Source organism: Pistacia vera, unplaced genomic scaffold, assembly GCF_008641045.1.
Source record: "Pistacia vera cultivar Batoury unplaced genomic scaffold, PisVer_v2 Contig67, whole genome shotgun sequence".
Lineage (NCBI taxonomy): Eukaryota > Viridiplantae > Streptophyta > Magnoliopsida > Sapindales > Anacardiaceae > Pistacia > Pistacia vera.
In genome coordinates, this window is record NW_022196523.1 from 1358645 (window position 1) to 1373573 (window position 14929).

The 14929-nt window shown below is 33.8% G+C and overlaps 2 protein-coding genes across 3 annotated transcripts; one reads left to right on the forward strand and one right to left on the reverse strand.

The window, feature by feature from the left end:
* Positions 1-6659: 6659 nt before the first annotated feature.
* On the forward strand, positions 6660-12196 carry LOC116112853 (adenine phosphoribosyltransferase 4-like). 2 transcript variants are annotated; one of them, XM_031398979.1, is made up of 6 exons: positions 6660-6874; positions 7166-7276; positions 10267-10359; positions 10913-11062; positions 11449-11507; positions 11925-12196. In XM_031398979.1, exons 1-6 carry the CDS (start codon positions 6793-6795, stop codon positions 11976-11978), a joined length of 549 nt encoding a protein of 182 aa, XP_031254839.1. In that variant the 5' UTR covers positions 6660-6792; the 3' UTR covers positions 11979-12196. The 2 variants fall into 2 exon arrangements, with proteins under 2 accessions (XP_031254839.1, XP_031254841.1); XM_031398981.1 differs by lacking the exon at positions 10267-10359.
* A 1493-nt stretch (positions 12197-13689) lies between these two features.
* LOC116112865 lies at positions 13690-14640 on the reverse strand. Its single transcript, XM_031398993.1, has one exon. It carries the CDS (start codon positions 14528-14530, stop codon positions 13727-13729), a length of 804 nt encoding a protein of 267 aa, XP_031254853.1. The 5' UTR covers positions 14531-14640; the 3' UTR covers positions 13690-13726.
* Positions 14641-14929: the final 289 nt, after the last annotated feature.

The following is a 14929-nucleotide window of genomic DNA, read 5'->3' on the forward strand; positions in this document are numbered from 1 at the left end:
AAATTAGTACTTAAAATAAGTCTGTATGTTCCCACAGCTTCCACATGTAAAGGCAACCTATTTCCTGAATAGATGCTACATTCACTTCTCGTCGATTTCCTTTTATTTAGAAAACCCTGCATTGTATTAGAAATATGGATTTTAGAATTACAATCAATCCACCAATCATTATGAGAAACACAAATTATATTAGATTCATAACACACAAGAGATGTGAGGTTACCTTTCTTGTCAAGTTAGGCCTTCCTCTGAGGACAATCCTTCTTCATGTGTCCCTTCTTTTTACAAAAGAAACACTTTGTGTTGTCTTTATTTCCCTTTCTGGTAACCTCATGCAACTCGCCTTTCCCTTTCCACTTCTTATCCTTTCTTGAAGTGTACTTGACATTTCTTGTCATTAGATGTGCAGTTTTATTAACTTCTTGGAGAAATATCTCCTCCTCTTGAACACACGTGGTCAAAAGTTCATTGATTGACCATTTAGCCTTTTGTGTGTTATAAGATAACTTAAAAGGAGTATAATGAAATGAGAGAGAGTTCAAGATATAATGCACTAGGAAATCATCTTTAATCTTCATTTGAAGGGACTTTAATTGAGCAGCAATGTTCCTTATCTTCATAATGTGCTCACGAACTCCTTTAATGCCAATAAGTCTCATGGATGTCAACCTACTCATAAGGGTGCTACCTAATGCCTTATCGATTGTTTCAAACTAAGATGAATAGCATCCATCAGATCCTTGACATTCTCACACTTCGGTATCGACCCATAGATACTAGTCATCATGTGAGATTTGATAAACACCATGCTTAAATGATTGGATCGCTCACACCGTTCATACACAACAATCTTAGCCTGAGTACTAATGTCCGTAAGTACGAGTGGCTCTTCCTTGTGAAGAGTATAGTCAAGATCAATGCACCGTAAATGAAGAAAGACAACCTCCCTCCACCTTTTGTAGTATCATCACTCAAGTAAGGAACTTTATCCTTAGTTGTCATCAAGGTTTGGTCAACTGTAGGTGAGACATCCCACATCACTTGGGAATGAGGGTCTTGAGCTGGTTAAATACTAGGGAATCTCTCAAATGTTAAGGCACGTTTTGGGCCTAAAAAAGGGTTTTTAGGCTTGAAAAAAAAATCGTGAGGGGCTGGGCTTTAGAGTCAGGCCACCCAGGTGCTAACGCGGACAATATCTTGATAGTGTTAGGCCGATAGTGGGTCAGGGTGTTACAATCGATATCAGAGCCAATCCCAACTAGAAGTGTGCGCATAGTCAAGAGGTCTCGCTTGACCCAAGAGGGATCGCAGTGAGGACGCTGGATCCTAGGGGGAGATTGAGACATCCCATATCGCTTAGGAAGGATAAGCCTGAGCTGGTTAAATACTAGGGAATCCCCCAAATGTCAAGACACGTTTTGGGCTTAAGCAAGGGGTTTTTGGGCCTAAAAACAAAACCTTGAGGGGCTAGTCTTCGGAGTCAGGCCACCTAGGCTGCCAAAGCGGATAATATCTTGACAGTGTTGGGCCAACAGTGGGTCAGGGTGTTACAGTAGGTATATCAACAGATATACTTACTAAATAAAATTGAGGCACAAACCATCAACAATAATTATAAGTTTAGCAATGTAAAACAAATAACAAATCATAAATGAACCAACATATCATAAAATCTCCCTATAGGTAAAGACATTACATATTATGATTCATTATCATTTAATAATGAAACTAGAAATTATTAATATTTCATAATACCTATAGACTAATTAATAAATAAAAATAATTTCTATATCATCCTAATTAATCATGAAAATATAACATTCCCTGTAGGTAAAATGAATACATTAACATGATTAACTACAAAACGATGTCATTAACTTCAATATGATCATAATAAATATCACTTAATGCATATATTATCATAGCTAAGATGTTGTGAACACTCTCAGTTATTCAAACATATACGATCATATGACATCACATAATTACAACATATATTATTGCGCATAATACAAATTAAGACAAGAATATGTCATTATTAATGCATAAAAGACCCGCACGCGCCATGAAAACCCTCACATGCACCCTCATGCACCTCCATAACCTTTCGTGTGCCACCACACGCCCTCACATGCCACGATCAAAATTAGGTCAATTTGACCCCATTGACCCGATTTGATCGTTGGTTGGGTCGATTTGACTTGTTGACTGGGTCATGTTGACCTGGTTTCTGCAAAATTTTATAGCCTGATTCTGACCAAATTTTTGGCATCTAATGAGGGGAAAATAGGGCGTGGATTGAAGGTCTACGTCAGTGGCAACTAGATGCTACTGTCATCCCAAATCGACGCTGTAAGCGGCGGCCGAAATAGCCCAAACGGTGATTTCTCCGAAAACTTTAAATCACTATAACTTTACAATTTGAACTTTGTTTTTGGAAAATAATATATCGTTACAAAGTTGTTTCAACAAGGATTCCAATGATACCAAAAGCGAAAACAAATATCCTTTACACTGAAAGTTATGCACAATTTACAGTTACAAGTTTTAATCAATATATTATGATTTTCATGCAATATACTCCAAATTTCCATTTCAAAAACTCCAGTATGCATCAAAGATCAACAAGCACTATAATCACACTGTACAGTACTAAATATATATATAGACTGTATTTTACAACAACATGTCAGACATAGATTATAAACATGCTTTGATACCACATGTTAAAATTTCAATTCCATCATCACATGTATATATTCACAATTTAATAATCATACACATGTTATAAACACTCATGGAATATTGCGGAAGTAAGTTTAACTTTAATACTAACCTTCCGCCATAGCAACTTTGTCGTAGATCTTCACAAATCGGTCTCCTCAAGCCTTACAGATTCTTCCAATTAACTACAATTTCTGAACGATAGTTTGGATATATCAGAAAATGGAATTGCGTCAAATTGCAGACCTGTAACCTCTCCCTTTTTTAAATACACACAAGTCTTTTCATCAAAACTGCATGTAACTACTCATCAGTTATCTATTTACTAAAACTACAATTTAATAAAAGCGTAGGACCAATTAGCAAATAATGAATAATGAATAATGAATAATGAATTTGAATTAATTAAAATTCTAATAGCAATTTCAAAGGGAAGTTGCTTAAAAGGCAGTTTAAAAAGGAAGCTATAAGTAAAGCTTCACCGGCTTTTAAAGGGAGCTTTGAGAGGTACACACGAAGGATCGGTTTTGGAGATAAATTGATGAAGGCGCAAGCTCTTATAGGCGGGTTTGTGAGCGTACGTACAGAGTTGCTATTAATTAAGAGGCACATGCTCTTATGGGGGAGCTTGTGAACGTACATATACAAAGTTGTTGCCGATAAAAGGAACCAAGTTTATGAGAGATTAGAAAGAGGTTCCTTCTTCACAAGATAGAAGAGAATGAGAGAGTACACCGATCGGAGGGATCATGTTTATAAACATTAATGGATTTATCAAAAAATGAATAGACTATATATCAAAGTGCACACCATAAAAAATACACGAACTTATTTATGAATTTACCATTATAGGCATAAATAAGAAAAAGGAAAAAGGAAAAGAGAAAAGAAAGAAAGCAATACAAATCATTAAACTAAAAAATAAAATTATGGATTAAAAAAAAAAAAAAAAGAGAGAGAGAGAGAGAGAGAGAGAAATGAACACCATAATTTACCAACAAAAATAAACAAAAAAATTATAGATCTACCATTAGAGTTAGAAAACAAATTGAAAAAGGAAGAAGAGATAAAGAATGTAATAGAAACACCAGAAATAGAAAATACATTTATCGTAATTACAAAATACACATAATTTGCCAACAAAAACACACAAATGAACTTATATCTAGAAAAGAGAAAGAATGTAAGAGAAAACATTAGCAAGAAAAAATTGCATTTATGGAATAAAAAAAATAAAACACAAATCATAAAAAGCATAAATCTAATAATGGATTTATCATTATAGCCAAAAGAAAAAAAAAAAAAAAAATGGAGAATAATACGAAATACACAAAGTTTTTATATAAATTTACTCGTACAAACTAATGTGTTATAACATGATTGGATGATTTAAAATTAAAGACAAATTAAATAAATTAATGTAGATAATATATTCAACACGGATGAAGCCAGCCTTGGCCATCACCCCTCCTAAATTTTGAAATTTTTTCTTTAAGTTTTTTATATAATTTTGTTTCATTAAATTATTCTCAAAATTCATCATCCATACACAATTACTAAAGTACATTATTTTGGCTTTTTTTTTTTTTTTTTCCTTCATTCTCTAGCTTTTATTGCAATTTAAAATGAAACTAATAATAGTATGTTTTGAAATCTTAAAGTTATATTAGATTAAGAGTTTTATCACACAAGAATATTTATCATAAGTAAAATTTATAATTATAATTTAAATTTGCTATGTGTATATAGTTGTTGGTAAAAAGAAATGTATGTTTTTTTTTTTAAATACACAATACTTTAAATATAAGTAAAGATATTAAGACTAATATCTATCTTATTCAAATAACTCAGGCTAATCATAAAGGTTTAATCGTGTTATTAACTAAGTGTAAAATGAATTAAATGTATTTTAATGTAAATTATCATTACATAATGGGAAGAAAAAAAATGTACAATACGGCTTTATAAAGTTTTAATATATGTAATCCAATCTTGAATGAAAATCCTGACTTTACCATTAATATTAAACATACAAGATTGTTATATCAATTCATCTATATATATATATATATGTGTGTGTGTGCCATTACTCAAATATTAAGGTGAAGCACCACGATACTAATACATCAACCAAGCCAAACCAACATTAAAAAAATCTAAAAGGCAAAATCTACCACAAAACCAATAAAATAATAATGACTATATACTAAATGCATTTACAACATGCATACATAAATTATTTAACAATAATACTACTCTTCATATACATAAATTATTTAATAATATTATTATTCTTTTCATAATTTATTTCAAATTTTATGTTTAAATGATATATTTTTATACGTGGTAATAACATGTAAATAACGTGACAATTTATTGAATGATATGACAATGTCCATATGATGACACATGATTTGAGATGTGAAATCTTGGATAAGTATTTGAGAAGAGTTATGTTTATTTAACATGTGTTTTTATGCGATGAAAAGTTAAAATTGTTAAAATTTTATATTGAAAAATGATATAATATCAAAACTCTTTAAACTTTTTTGGACAATTTGATGAGCTGAGTCTTAAAATTTTTAAAGATCACCTAGACAAAGGGCAATATAAGTTAATGGGAAGATGGAGAATATAGATGTGATCATTTTGGTCAAATTATTAGTAATATTATGAATCTTAACCCTACGTCATTATTCATAATTTTATTTGTCAAATAAGGGAAATATTAGTAAATGGGAGAATTTCAAAACCTACCCCTCACCTTTAGCTAATATTTTAGTTCATGGTTATTATAGCATAAATAGTGATGGCAATGGGCTAGGCCGGGACCGAGTATCCCTTGGCCCAAGCCCAAACCCGACCTCATGACAAAGGCCTAAGCTCGGCCTGGGTGCGTCACGGATATGATAGGTAAAGCCCAAGTCTGGGCCGACGAGCTTTTTGTAACCTCAAGCCCTATCCAAGCCTGCCTATTTTTATAATGTGAATTTTTAAATATTAATAAATTTCAAAATTTTTTTATATTTTTAATTCTAAAAATAATTTTTAAATATTAATTTATTTTTTAATACTCATCAAATGGGATGAGATTAGGGTTTGGGAAAAATGAGTATATATATGTAGGATAATCTTGTAATTAAATATATAGTATAAAGATAATTTAGTAAAATTAATACTAAAATTATCGGACCGAGTCGGGTCGAGCCAGGTCTGAAGACATACCCAGGCCCAGCCCGTACCTGAGGTCGAGCCTTAAAATTAGGCTCAGTCCCAAGCCCAAACCAGTGAACACCATGTAAAGCCCGACCTTTTCGGGTCGGGCCGGGCAGGCACCCGAAAATATGAGACCCATTGCCATCTCTAAACATAAATCATCACATTGTACCCCTGAAGACCTGAACCCTATCAGTGTTAAAGTTTTGTAACCTTGAAATGGGAAATTAATATGAAAATACCACTTTGCCCTCACTCTCATTGAATTTGAAAATTTTTGTGACGCTCAACTGGAACCTGGTACATCTTGGCCTCACTGTAATTCAATTTTTTAATTCTTTTAAATAGTTCTTAGAATAGTGATAGAAATAAATACCCCTGAACTATTATAACTTAATTTGACGGTGTTAGGGTTCAGGGTATATTTTGACAGTTTTTGAAATGAATTAGTAAATATTAAATAGGTTCGGCGTGAGTGGGAACAAGTAAGGAAATAAAGTAAAGATAAAAGAGTAAAATGTAAAATAAGGAAAGTGGAGGAGCGCGCGAAATGGATAGGCGAAGTGGTGATGGAAGTATTAGAAAAGTAGTATTTGTATTTGTAATTTAACTTATCGAAAATATTTCTCTCTCTTTCTTGTTCAGTGAGCCCCTCCCCTCCCCCTTCCTCTCTCTTTATAAATACCCCTTTTCACTGCTCTTTCTCTCCATAGTCCATACTATATTTCTATTTTCCATATCTTTTTCCTTCAATGTATCTATTTCCACTGCCTCTTCCCAAGAGAGATTGAGAGAATTGCTTCTGCTTTTGTTGTTTCCTTGTTTTGTTCGATAGATAGTTACACAGATACAATGTCCGCTTACAAAGACAAAGATCCTCGTATCAATGGGATCAAAACTACCATTCGTGTTGTTCCTGATTTCCCTAAACCAGGTTCTTTTATGGAACTCTCTATATTACATCACTTGTTTTTCTTAAATGTTTAAAAACATGTGTTATGTTTTTGCTGCTTAGGCAGGAAGGGAAGTATTAACTAAAACATTGTCAAATATCTTATTTTTCTTTGTTTGAAAACTTAGAATGAACTATACCTCCACTTTGTTAAGCTTTGGACAAATATTTAGCTTAAAGTTTGTTTCTTTAATTTTTACTTGACCAACCAAAGCATGTCTATTTTTCCTGTTTTATAAGCTGGGACTAAGATGGCTAAGGGCAAAATGGCAGGTATTATGTTTCAAGATATCACTCCTCTTTTTCTGGAACCCAAAGCATTCAAAGATTCCGTCGATATATTCATCGAGCGATACCAAGGAAAAAATATTTCAGTTGTTGCAGGTAAGACCCTCAGAAATAGAAAAAAAGAAACTTTGTATTTTTCTTTTTAGAATTATAAAAGATTTGATCTGGAACTTAAAAGAAGAACCTTTTTATCATTCTCATCAGCTTCAAAATGGTGGGGCCAATAGGTGTTCTGTGTACATACAGTAAAAGAAGATAAAAAAGTAAAATGCTTCTTGCAATTGCATAAGTTTCCGGTTGTTGTCTTTTTGAGTGCTTTTGAGAGACATTATGGAAGGGAGGTGACTGGGTTTTTATTTTTATGTATGTATTTATTTATTTATTATCTTTTTTTTACAGTGATTTCTCGTTTGACTATGATGAACCTTACTTTGTTAGTGGGGTGTGTCATTGATTGCTCTTTGTTAAATTTCTCTATCTTTCTTTTGAGCGGCTTGTATTAACCCTCTTTCTTGCAATTGTTGTGGGCATATGCTTGGATCCGATTTGGGTGGCTGGTGGTTGGTGATGGATGTCCACCTTGTTGAAGGTGGACCCTTGCATGATGTGGGTTTTGATTAGGCAATTTTCTTTCTTTCTTTCTTTTCTTTTCTTTTCTTTTTTCCCTCCATTATGAAGTGGGTTTCCACGCTTTACTGTTTTGCTGAAATTGGTTCTGTGGCTCATTCATACTCTTTGTCATTATGTCTATCTTTCTGTCATGCATGGTTGTGTGATCTCTTAATTTTTATTGTTGCAATTTCAGTGGCATTGACGTTTTTATGGAACGGTTGTGAGTTTATTTGGGTTTTACAGTTCGTTTTATTATTTGGCGTTGTTGATAAATTTGTTTGTCTCAGGAATAGTTGCATAAGTAATCTTTATTCTTGTGTTTGGTTCACTGAAATGAGTTGTAGTTTTCTGGCATTTGATATCATGGAGTTCATTTCTATTGAATAGTTTCAATTTGATTAGTTCACCATAATTTGCTGTATTGCACTTATATCTCATGGGAAACCTCCAAATGTACTACTATTACTCCCACAATCCCGTGTGAAGTTGAAAAGGTTTCAATGATCTCATCATTGGAAGGAACTTGATGATTTTTGTGAAATTGGGTTCAAAATAAATTTATCAGGATTTATGATAAATGTATTTTGTCCTATTGTGTGTGCAATTGAATCTGTCTCTTTGTGTGCTCACGTGGACATGTATTGTCTTCTTGTGTTTATGAGAGCCTTTATGCATATTTTGTATCCTCACATGGAAAGATGTGACTTTTTCTGTTGGTTGATAGCGATTAGCATATTCATTTCAATGTCATTGATGTCGATGTTTCTCAGTGGAGTCCATCGGCTATCAAGGTCTGACAATTACAAGACCCAATTTATGTTTGTATCATGCTCAGCTTCAATGTAAACTTTTTGAATCTTCAACTCTCTTCTGGTTCAACTTGAAATTGCTGTCTCTTTAATTTTTAAACCTGTTTTGGAATGTAATTAGTCTTAGCTACAGTATTCTTCTTTGAGAAATGTGCAATCATTTTAGCTGTAACAGGACTTGAATATCCTGTCAGAAGAATGAAGCCATTGTATTGGATGAGAAACATTCACTCCAAGATATTAAGATAGCAAAACCAGTCAAATGATGGTTGAACATTTTTTTCGTTCATTTTACTGGATTAACTCCATCTGATCTCCCTCTTCAGACCCTTCTGTTATTTGTCATTGTTAGTCACTTCTTTTGGATTGGAGCACCTCTTCTTGTTTGTTGCAATGAGCTCTTTTTCTTGTTTAAAGAAATGAGGTCCCTATGCATGATACTTGCAATGTGTCAAATCACTTTTAAGTATTTTGTCATTGCATAGTGGTGGAATAACCTGTTCCATCTCTTTTAAATTTTTAGTGGTGGGTTTTCTAGGTCTTTAATGGTGTCTGTGAGATACTTTAACACCTATTACTGGTTTAGCAGTTTAATCATTTTGTTGAAAGATGTTTGTTAATTATCATGGTTGGTTCTCTGCCAACATTGATGTCATAGGATCATATTTATATTTTAAAAAACAGTTGAGCACAGTGATACATCTATAATTTCATACATGTTAACCCATTTTGGCGTCTGCTTTCTCAAGTTCTATATGAATTAAGTTTTGATATAGGGTCAATTTTCATGTATTCTGTCTTGGTTCTTGTCTGTACATTGTATTACTAAACCTTTGTATGTATCAAAACTTGTCAGCTGTCTTGATTGAAGTCAGTCTCTTCAGGATTTTTTTGTTCATTGTCTAATATTAGTTTATGTTTCAATGAAAGACAAACAAAATCTTAAATGTTTCAAAATAATGTTTAACCTTACAGCTTCCTTAGTGCCATTTTTAGCAACTGCTGGTGGATATAAAGTTGTTTGAACTTTGAAGGATGTGGATTCTTTAGAGTGACTGTTCATTATTGAAATGAGATTGTTTTGTAAAAGTTTCTTTTTTCTGTCAGCAGTAACCATGTTCAAAATTCTAACTACTTGTCCAAGTTTGAAATTGTTTAAATGTATTTCTTTTGCCTTTCATGGCTGTAACCTAGTTTGATACTCTAATTACTTGTCCAATCTGGAAATGTGTCTTAGTATGTATTTAAACTTTAGCTGTCATGCTACATTCTGGCACCGTTAGCAAATTCTATTTTGAAACCTGATTTACCTTGAAAAATTATACTTTGTTGATTTAAAGTCATTAACCATTTGTTCGTCTCTTTTCTTGGTGAAAGATCCTACATCGTGTTTAATTCTTGGCGTTGCTTGAATGTTCCTTAGTTTATACTGTATCAGGATTTATGATGCCTTTGTCATAGTTTTTATAATTAGGCCCACTTGTTTTTCTAATCTTGTCATAAATGAAACATCAGCTTCGTAATTAGCTCATGTGGGTAAATATATCATTTCCCTTTCTTTGTTAGAGATTGTAACTATTGTGACGTATGCTCTATTTAATCAAATTACAGTTTGAAATCCTATCTCCTCCTTTGTGTTCTGAATTATTCTTTTTTATTCTCTAGGGATAGAGGCTCGGGGTTTTATATTTGGTCCTTCCATTGCATTGGCTATAGGAGCAAAATTTGTCCCTTTGAGAAAACCAAAGAAACTGCCTGGTAAGTTTAAATCTGATATAGCAATTTCTTGTATATAGTTGTTGAGTACATGCATTTCTTTATAGTTTTTACTGTGATTTTTATGCATGGACCTGGAGAAATATAACAACATATTCTAGTAAATGTGTTTTCATCCTTTGTATTGTTCTGTATTTCCTGATCCAGCTCATGCTTTGTATTAGAGTAAATCTACAATTGATGGTTGTTAATGTAGACATAGGATGTCAAAGTGATGCTTTGGCACTGCTTGGAGCTTCCCTAATACTGATAAACCGACCTTGATTTATAATTTTGGTTTATGCCTGTTTTACTTTTGGGGTATTTTTGTTTCTTCTTGCCTTGTGCCTAAAACAATGGTGATGTTGCATGTGTTGACCAAGAACATACATGCATAATGTTCTGTTGATGCTTTCTATGTGATGCAATCATTTTGATGTGTCCAAAACACAAGTGCTGACAAAATTATTTCATACATATCTTTCAAATATTGGAGAAGTTATAGTTAACTTGTACTTTGCCCATATTGTGCTAAAATATGTTGCCACAATGTCAGGCGAAGTTATTTCGGAAGAATATATTCTGGAATATGGAAGGGATTGTCTTGAGATGCATGTGGGAGCTGTTGAACCAGGTGAACGTGCTTTGGTGGTTGATGATCTGATTGCCACCGGTGGCACCCTCTGTGCAGCCATGAACTTACTAGGTATTTTGTAAACGTATATACCTGTAGAGATTGAGTATTGGAATGGGGTATAATTCTAGATCTTTACATGGTTACATGAATCACTGAGCTTTCTTTAGTGAGAAAAAAATATGCTGTTCAAGAAAAACCCGCATGAAATGTTGTTTCAACTTATTGATAATAATAAATTAAGATATATTGAGAAGATCATTTGAATTTAAAACCAGTATGGGAACATTGCTATTGAGATCTAAATATTAGATGACATTTATCAGCTAATCATTGTATGTTTTTCTTGTCCATTTTTATGTTTTTTAAGTATAATATCTGTCTCTAAATCGTTGTTTAGATATCTTTGTAGTGGATAGCCATTTAAATATGTTGTAACATTTAATGTTTTTTGTCAGAACGCGTTGGGGCTGAAGTAGTTGAATGTGCATGTGTCATTGAGCTTCCAGATCTAAAGGTGTGTTATATTGCTAATCTAAATAGCACAATAATTCTTGTTAAAAGGGAAATTACATTATATTTCTTTGATTTCCACCCCAACTATTTTTTTTTTTTTTTTGTTGATTTAATCATTATGCATTTTATAAAATTTATAATTCTTTCAAGAGATGGCCATGAATGATGGCCTAATATATCCATGAATCTGCGAGTGTAAGCAATATTATTGCTGAAAGGGATGTATCATATCTCAAACATCGAGCTCTAAGTTTAGTATTAGTGGAGAAAGCTGGTTACATAGTATCTTTAGATGGCTAATGAGTCAAAGTAATGCTGTTTTAGGCAACAATCGAGTTATGAAATTGGGTTGTGTTAAATTATACAATGCAATTTGTAAATGAGTATAAAGTTAATGACATAGCTTTGGATGGTGCAGGGTCGAGAGCGGTTGAACGGCAAGCCATTGTATGTACTTGTGGAGGCTCATTGATCCTTGCAGATAAACCCTTTCCTTAGCATGGCAAAATGTACATTAGAGGGCATCAGGAATCTGCTTCAATTGTTTCCATGATTAGTGAATTTTGATGATTGAGACCCTATTAGCAAATAGAAAAAATTGAATTTATTCCATGGGCTTTTGATTTGAAAACTGCTTGTAGGATTTCCTTTTAAAAGATGAATTTACATAATCCCTTTTGGGATTCTCTCTTTTGGAGCCTTTGCGAATACCAGTATTGCAATTTGATTGCATATATCATTATGGCTAGACTTATTGGAAACAAAAATGGATCTTGTTGTATTTTGGGAATATGATAGGTTCATTGTTTCTGATTTAATGTCCAATTGTCTATGCATTTGTGAGCATGGAGGTATATTTTGTGTAGATCCGTCAGCATGCTGCTTAAACCCTTTTTAATGATAATGAGTACTTTATCTTGGGAAAGTTGAGATAAGTTGGGACTATTGAATAAATACGAAATGGGTCCGATGTTTTTTGTGCCCATATTTTGATTAAAACTTTTAACTAATTTACTATTCTGAGAAAGCAATTGCTTTCTTCACACTTCAGAGCAACATTTCAATTGAAAAACAGCATTCCCAAGTCTCCATTTCAACAAATTGAAGCTTATAAAAACATAGAAATTTATGAAGCTTTATAGCCCATTGCCATAGGCACAAACAACATTAACTTCAATGTTCGATAAAGCCATGCAAAACATAGACATGAATTCTTGTCAAGTGGATAGTAAAATTGGAACTAGAGCAAAATGTGAAGGTGTTGAGGTGAAAACGAAGAGTTAAAAGGGATTGTTCAAATGATTTGAGGAAAGCTACCATAGAAATACCAAAAGATATGAATTGGATTGTGATGTAAGGTTGATTTGAGGAAAGCTACCATAGAAATACCAAAAGATATGAATTGGATTGTGATGCAAGGTTTTATGTATCAATCGAAGATGGTGACTATATAACCATCTCATTCTTTTATTTTCTGTCAAGGGAAGTAAGCTCATCCTCCTCTTAACTACTTTTACTTTATCCCCTCCTCTTTTTCTTTTCTATTAAATGCCAAGTTAAGACCCTAAGTCTAACAAGGAGAGTTTGGTGAACAAGTTACTACTATCACAAATGCTGATCTTCTATTTATTCCACGTTTCTAATGTGTGATTATGATTGTTTTGAATTTTATGATGTACACTTTTGACTAAATCTATAACCTTCACCAAAACCAACCTTTCTTCAAACATAAAACTTTTGCTATTATATAGCCTAAGATTATGGATTTGAACCAACAGAAACATCAAAATGAAAATTCCTTTGATGGATACACTACCATCATTAGAATTCCATTTGGTATTCATATCCCTTAACAAATACATCTTTATAAACACCAACCGTTTCATCTTAATTACCATTTATGATTTTCATTTGATGCACCAGAAACGCTCTCAATGCAATTAATTATTACTAAAGAGACGTGTAAAGTAATTCATCAGTAGCATTTACTAACAAATATTACAAGAGTAGACTCATTAATTAGCATTTATCAACTCAATTTTTTCATACTCACCAAATCAATATTATCCACAATCCAATAACAAAAATTAAAAAAATAATAATAAAGAAAAAATTGTGCTGATAAATGCATTCACAGCATAAACAAAAAAAAATAAAATAAAATTAAAAACCCACATAAAATATACCCGATAATAAACCATAAAAACAATTCCATTAATTTTACAATTTGTAGATAATGAGAAAACAGGGCAACACCGCGCGTGAGTCCAATACAAGCAACTCGCCGTTCTCCCCACTCACCGAGTCAAACCCGATTTGCTTCGAAACCCTACCCGCAATGACCCGACAAACCAACATGGCCCTCCTCCCTCTACCTCCGCCGGCGCTCTCGTGGGCCCCACTGCTCCCAGAATATGTGCAAATCGCCGATCCTTTCCCGCCCGGAAAACCCAACGCCCCGTACCCACTATTATCAAACGTGGGTCCCAAGCAGTAAAACCTCATTACCTCATTCCCATCCGCCACGCACCTCGCATTCTCCTCCTCGCTCGGACTACCCGGAGCCAAACCCGTCCCGCACCGACTCTTCACCAACTTTCTATACTCCTCGAATCGGGCCACTGTCCTCGGCCCATTCTGCACCTTGAATATCATGTCAACCCGACCCGAAAATGCTTTCGGCCCCCAACTAGTGTGGAATATAATCTCTACTACATTACGTGAAGGGTGGCCCTCGGGAAGCTCCGTCAGCGCAGGAAATTTAGGATGTTCGGGGTTCCGTACGGGACGATCAGTTGCTCCGTGACTGTGACGAGGTCTGATGGTGGAGTTGAAACCAGGTTCTGGCTTTGCTGGCGGTTTAAAAGTTTTAGGTTTTTGATATTGCTTCTTCTTGGTCGTAGTTTCGATGACGTCGGATCTTCTGCAACTGGAACTGGGTAAGAGATTTTTGGAGGTGGGATGAAAAACGTCATCGTATGCTCGTGATTTGCACTGTAAAGACTTGACCCAGGCAGCAGCCATAATAGGAAGATATTTGAAGACTATCTGTGTGTTGTCTCTTCCGGTTGTGGTTTAGAGGTTTGGGGGTCTCATCTCATGGCATTGTTTGGGTTTGCTGAGTGAATAGAGACATGGCGCGATTGATATTAAATGGGTTGGGTTAGTTTTATTTATTATATTTTCGTTTGTGAAAGGAGAAGAGGTTAAAATTACGATGTAGTCCTCTGAGAGTTACCCACGTGGAGTCTGTCTTGGAGAATAAATGACATTGCTATTTGCTACTGCAACTTCAATTCACTGTTGTTGCCTCTAAAAACGCAACGTTTTGTAACATTAATCACCAAAATCTATTGTTATAATAAATGGTATTTCATTCCAGATTCGGATACTACATTGATTCATTTTCTTAGTAATTTTTTG